This window comes from Lucilia sericata, unplaced genomic scaffold, assembly GCF_015586225.1.
Source record: "Lucilia sericata isolate MDLA Ls3-8-SP2 unplaced genomic scaffold, ASM1558622v1 Contig000689F_arrow, whole genome shotgun sequence".
NCBI classification, from domain to species: Eukaryota; Metazoa; Arthropoda; class Insecta; order Diptera; family Calliphoridae; genus Lucilia; species Lucilia sericata.
Genome location: NW_023994692.1, coordinates 148,110 through 155,326, shown reverse-complemented (window position 1 = coordinate 155,326; position 7,217 = coordinate 148,110). Strand labels below are relative to the sequence as shown.

The 7,217-nt window shown below is 32.3% G+C and overlaps 1 protein-coding gene across 1 annotated transcript; it reads left to right on the top strand.

Moving 5' to 3' along the window:
- Positions 1-1,740: 1,740 nt before the first annotated feature.
- On the top strand, positions 1,741-7,091 carry LOC119607359 (probable cytochrome P450 305a1). Its single transcript, XM_037961228.1, has 2 exons — positions 1,741-2,112; positions 5,658-7,091. Exons 1-2 carry the CDS (start codon positions 2,019-2,021, stop codon positions 7,070-7,072), a joined length of 1,509 nt encoding a protein of 502 aa, XP_037817156.1. The 5' UTR covers positions 1,741-2,018; the 3' UTR covers positions 7,073-7,091.
- Positions 7,092-7,217: the final 126 nt, after the last annotated feature.

Genomic DNA, 7,217 nt, shown 5'->3' with positions numbered 1-7,217 from the left:
GACTATAGACTAGACTATAGACTAGACTATAGACTAGACTATAGACTAGACTATAGACTAGACTATAGACTAGACTATAGACTAGACTATAGACTAGACTATAGACTAGACTATAGACTAAACTATATACTAGACTATAGGCTAGACTATAGACTAGACTATAGACTAGATTATAGACTAGACTATAGACTAGACTATAGACTATACTATAGACTAGACTATAGACTAGACTATAGACTAGACTATAGAATATACTATAGGCTAGACTATAGACAAGACTATAGACTAGACTATAGACTGGACTATAGACAAGACTATAGACTGGACTATAGACTAGACTATAGACAAGACTATAGACTGGACTATAGGCTAGTCTAGAATATAGAATAGTCTGTAGTCTATTCTATAGTTTAGTCTATGGTCTAGTCTATAGTCTAGTCTATAGTCTAGTCTATAGTGTAGTTTATAGTATAATTTATAGTCTAGTCTTAAGTCTAGTCTATAGTCTACTCTATAGTCTAGTCTATAGTCTACAGTCTGGACTATTGTCGAATATGTCTACATTAACGATTTCATTATATTATTCATTAAAGAATGTTTTATTTTTACTTTTTAAACTACCCTCGCACACAATTACTACATAATACATTTTGATCGTCAAAAGAGTGTTCAATTATTTAAGAATAAAGAGAAAAAAGCAAACATAAAAAATAAAAGTAATTTTATCACAATTTGATAATGAACTTACTGAGGAGAAAACCCATAAATACGCACTCAGCGATTTTGAATGGCAAACATGTGCTGCAGTACAATAAGTAATGTATGTACTCAGCCAGAGATGGATAGAACGGTACATACATATTTGAAATTGTTGTGTGATAAAAATATGTACTTTTACAATTTCGCAATTAGATTTTGCCTTTATAGAATGGACTATAGAACGGTTTTATTGAGATCATATACAAGACTAAAGAAAAATGTATATTGCAAACTTATAGTCGAGTCAATAGTCATGGCTGTAGTTCATACCACAACCAAGACTATAGTCCAGTGTATTGTCTTGACTATAGTCGAGATTATAGTCAAGGCTATAGACCAGAGTATAGACCAGACTATAGACTAAATTATAAAGCAGGCTGTAGACCAAATATCCCCTCAGAATATAGATTATAGTTCAGATTAAAAACTACCATAGTCTCTACACTAGACCAGACTATAGATCAGACACACTATTTTTGCCAATTTGCACCAAAACCGTAACCTAACTATAGTTCAGAATTTGTAGCAAGACTGTAACCTAACTATAGTTCAGATTATAGCCTGACTTTAGGTGAATTATAGACCAGACTATAGTCCAGATTTTAGCCGAACAATATACCAAAATATAGCAAAACTATAACAGTCTATTCTATAAAAAATTGTGTATTAGACATAAAAAGTACATTCTCCAACCCTGCTACTCATCCCGATCTCACAGTCTTAATAATAGTTATGAGAGAAACTCGATTAAATAGTTTTTATGTTAACGATCACGATCATTATACGTAAGTCCACACTATAGTCAACAACAATAGAGGCAAAACATTGTATTTGAGAATAAAACAAAAACAAATAAAGAAACATTATTTAAATAAAAAAACATTACACTACAATAACAATAACAATTGCCTACTACAAGTTGGAGAACCGTAAAGAAGAGCAATAAATTCGTATGGGTTGAAATCGTTGTTGAAATTTTGTCGACAATTATAAATAAAAGTCGTTCAACGTTAGAACATTTACAATTGCTGGGAACTTTTTCAAATCCAGTTTTAGTACGAGGGAAATACTCTTCGCGAGACGTCAACTAAAATAAATCTTCTTGATAATAAAATAAAACGCGTGTGTGCGCTAAATCCGGTGCTAAAAAAGAAATAAGTTTTTTAAAGTAAAATAAAAAGAAATTATATAAAAATTTAAGAAAAAAAAAGAAAGAAAAGTGTTTAAATAAACTTTTAAAGAATAATAGCAACAACAATATGAATGCTTTAATATTTTTCATTTCCCTAATACTGGGCTATGTGGGTTACTATTTATATAAATCCATGAAAAGACCCGAAAATTATCCACCAGGTGAGTTTAAAAGATTCAAAATTTGACAACAAAAAATAATATAATTTCCCTTTAAAGGAAATTCCTAAAGTATCTAATTGAAATTTTATATCTAGATATAGACTACACATGTTTTCATTTATTATTTAAAACAGTTTGTCATAAAAATGTCATGCAAATTTTTGATTGACTTGTCTGACATTTGTTATAACTAATTGGGCATATTAGACGTTTACAGTGATTTTATTAATTTAATTTTTCAATAAACTTTACAAGTCATTCGATTAATTTTACATTTATGGCGGCATATTTCCTAAACAAAACGTTTTATGGTAATACGACACCCAATTACCCACACACGAGTTAAAAGTTAACGCTCGCATTCTGTGTTATATAAGTTGTAAAACAGAGACGGCTTAAGATTTTCTATTAAAAAAGGTTTGCCGGAACTTATTAATGGGTTCAAGGGTGTAAGGTTATAAGTTTTTATATAACAGAACTGCATCCAAATATGACCTCAGAATATGCCGTAATCTTTTAGAAAAGGTTTATAAAACAAATCTTGAATGAACATGTATGAATTACTTAATAAAGTGAATAGCGGATCTAGTTTTATCAGTCAGGGATATTCCCAATAATGTTTAAAGTTGTTTGAAGTTTTTTTTTGCTAATAATATAAATAATGATTACAAACAAATTATTGCATATCTTTTGGGGAATTACAACAAAGCGGTTTTATCAGTGGAGGAAAATTTAGAACTTTTTCAATACTTTTTGACAGCGCAAATTAGCGCAGCACCCCTAATATTTTTTATTACAAACTTTCATAAGTAATCCATACAATAGACAAAAGATTGCTCTATGGATTTCTACATAAAATACACTATTCTATAGACTTGTCCATGGGATAGTTCATAGACTCTAGTCCTTAGAGAATTCAATAAATAGTGCTTAGACCAGTCAATAGATTAGTCCATTGAGTAGTCAACAAACTTATCAATAAGCCTTAGAATCGATCATAGACTAGCAAATCCCTCACTAAAGAGGTTGGGTAGCCGGTTTTCAAACATCAATCCAAAAATGTTGTGCTCTAACTATACTAGGTATCGAAATAATGTTTAATAATCACTTAACATTAAAGCGTTAAATTATTATTATTAATCATGTGCTAACACATAAAACTATTAAAAATTTAGCACTTTTTTAAAGCTATTAAAACAGTTAAGTATTAGAATTGGTTTAGTTCCGATGTACATATATAGCGTTTAGCTTCTTCATGATTGGCTGACGCAACTAGATCAAACTATAGTTAATATTAATTTATAATATTGACTGGACTATAAACTAAATTTTAAACTGGATTAAAACTAGACTATAGACTAGACTATAAACTAAACTAACACCTGGAATATAGACTAGACGATAAACTAGACTATAGACTAAATTATAGACTAGACTAGAGTATAGTCTAGACTATAGACTAGGCTTTAGATTAGACTATTGACTATAGACTAGATTACACTATAGACTAGACTATAGACTACACTAGACTACAGACTAGACTATAAACTAGATAATAGATTAGACTATAATACAGTATAGACCACATGCTAGACTATAGACAAGATAATAGACTAGACTATAGACTAGATAATGTACCAGATAATAGACTAGACTATAGACTATAATATTGACTAGACTACATACTAGACTATAGAGAAGATAATAGACTAGATTATAGACTAGACTATAAACTAGACTATAGACTAGACTATAGACTAGACTATAGACTAGACTATAAACTAGACTATAGACTAGACTATAGACTAGACTATAGACTAGACTATAGACTAGACTATAGACTATAGACTAGACTATAGACTAGACTATAGACTAGACTATAGACTAGACTATAGACTAGACTATAGACTAGACTATAGACTAGACTATAGACTAGACTATAGACTAGACTATAGACTAGACTATAGACTAGACTATAGACTAGACTATAGACTAGACTATAGACTAGACTATAGACTAGACTATAGACTAGACTATAGACTAGACTATAGACTAGACTATAGACTAGACTATAGACTAGACTATAGACTAGACTATAGACTAGACTATAGACTAGACTAGACTATAGACTAGACTAGACTATAGACTAGACTAGACTATAGACTAGACTAGACTATAGACTAGACTAGAATATAGACTAGACTAGACTAGACTAGACTAGACTAGACTAGACTAGACTAGACTAGACTAGACTAGACTAGACTACTAGACTAGACTAGACTAGACTAACTAGACTATAGACTAGACTATAGACTAGACTAGACTAGACTAGACTAGACTAGACTAGACTAGAGTAGACTAGACTAGACTAGACTAGACTAGACTAGACTATAGACTAGACTATAGACTAGACTATAGACTAGACTATAGACTAGACTATAGACTAAACTATAGACTAGACTATAGACTAGACTATAGACTAGACTATAGACTAGACTATAGACTAGACTATAGACTAGACTATAGACTAGACTATAGACTAGACTATAGACTAGACTATAGACTAGACTATAGACTAGGCTATATACTAGACTTTATACTAGACTATATACTAGACTAGACTATGGACTAGACCGTAGACTAGACTATATACTAGACTATAGACTAGACTATATACAAGACTATAGACTAGACTATAGACTATAGACTAAACCATAGACTAGACCATAGACTAGACTATAGACTAGACTATATACAAGACTATAGACTAGACTATAGACTAGACTATAGACTACACTATAGACTACACTATAGACTAGACTATAGACTACACTATAGACTACACTATAGACTAGACTATAGACTGGACTATAGACTAGACTAGACTATAGAATATAGACAAGACTAGACTAGACTAGGCTAGGCTAGACTGAACTAGACTAGACTGGACTGAACTAGACTAAACTAGACTAGACTACAGACTAGACTAGACTAAACTAGACTACAGACTAGACTAGACTATAGACTAGACTATAGAATAGTCTAAACTATAGTATAGACTATAGGCTAGACTATAGTATAGACTATAGACTAGACTATTGACTAGACTATTGACTAGACTATAGACTAGACTTTAGTCTTGATTATAAATTAACTATAGACTAAAGTACAAACTAAGTTATAGACTGTATTATATACTAAACTATAAGCTAATCTGCAGATTAGACTTTAAACTAAACCATTGACTAGAATACAGACTTGATAATAAATAAGACTAAATCGAGACTAAACTGTAGACGAGACCATATATTACCTAGATTACAAACCAGACCATATGCTATTGACAAGAATAAGGACTAGACTATAGACGAGACCATAGACTAAATCATAGTCTAGACTGGAATATAGGCTTAACTACCGTGTAGTCTAGACTAATAACTTTATTTAAGTTCTTGATTTTAAATTTAATTATTTAAGTTCTGGATTTTAAATTATAATAACAACTAAATCAAACAATTTCAACGTTTTTTTTTTTCCCTTTTTAGGCCCCGATTTTGTACCCTTTGTTGGTAATACCATACAATTGCGCAAAGAAGCTGTATCAGCGGGGGGACAACATAAGGCATTTGAAAATTGGTCTAAGCGCTACAATTCCAATATATTGGGTATCAAACTGGGACGTGAACTAGTAGTGGTTGCACTCTCATATCCCCTGGTCAAAGAAGTTCATCTACAAGAAGTTTTTGAGGGCAGACCTGATACCTTCTTCTTAAGATTGCGCACCATGGGCACGCGCAAGGGCATCACTTGTACCGATGGCCAGTTGTGGTATGAACATCGTAATTTTGCCATGAAACAAATGCGTCATGTAGGCTATGGACGCACTCAAATGGAGCAACATATTGAAAAGGAAACGGAGAGTTTAATACAATTTATAGAAGAGTTTAAGGGACAACCTGTTTGGCCGGGTTCCTTCTTGGCCCAAAGTGTTATAAATGTTTTATGGTCCATGACAGCAGGTAAACGTTTTAAACGCGACGATAAACGTTTAGTTAAGTTGTTGGATTTAATGAATCGTAGATCGAAAGTTTTCGATATGTCTGGTGGTGTTTTGACACAATTTCCCTGGTTGAGATTTGTGGCTCCCGATAGAACTGGTTACAATTTGATTAGACAATTAAACAATGAATTGTTTAATTTCTTTATGGAAAGCATAAATGAACACAAAGCTACTTTGACTAAAGAAAATGCCGATAATGATTTGATTTATGCCTATATCCGGGAAATGCAACAGGAAACTAATAAGGATAATGAGAACTCCACCTTTAATGAGACACAACTTACCATGACTATATTGGACTTCTTTATAGCGGGTTCTCAGACCACCAGTACCACCACGGATTTGGCTCTAATGACTTTGGCCATGCGTCCTGAGATACAAAAATTGGTTTATGACGAGATTGTGGCTAATATGCAGAATACCGAATTTCCCCATTTAAGTTCTAAGTCCTTTTATCCCTATATGGATGCTTTTATAATGGAAGTGCAAAGATTTTATCATATAGTACCCATAACAGGTCCCAGAAGAGCTCTATGGGATACCAAGTTGGCTGGTTATGATATACCCAAAAATACCACTATACTGATAGGCCTACGTTCGGTACTAATGGACGATGAACACTGGAAAGATCCCCACAACTTTAGACCCGAACGTTTCATAGATGCCGAGGGTAAAACATTTAAGGATGAATATTTTATGCCTTTCGGTCAGGGACGAAGACGCTGTTTGGGTGATGCCATGGCTAGAGCCTGTCTATTTTCGGTACTCGTTAGAATCTGTCAAACTTTCGAATTGGTTTTGAGCGATAAGGAGGAGGATAAACCCTCTTTGAATCTCTTACCGGGTATTACTTTATCACCTAAACCTTATAAAATTAAATTCGTTAAAAGAGAAACGTAGAGAGTGTAGTTATTGGATATTGCAGCATGTGAGGCATTCAAATTTATAATTTTTAATCAAAATTTAGTTACTAGAATTATTTAAGTTTAGTGTTATACAGTTTTCTTTTAATTAATTTAAGTTAAAATTTAAATAAAAATGAATT

Bases quoted from the DNA above. Each gene is read 5' to 3' on its own strand.
- LOC119607359 (XM_037961228.1), top strand. From the start codon at position 2,019: ATGAATGCTTTAATATTTTTCATTTCCCTAATACTGGGCTATGTGGGT. The intron at 2,113-5,657 runs GTGAGTTTAAAA...TTCCCTTTTTAG, and splicing joins ACCCGAAAATTATCCACCAG to GCCCCGATTTTGTACCCTTT.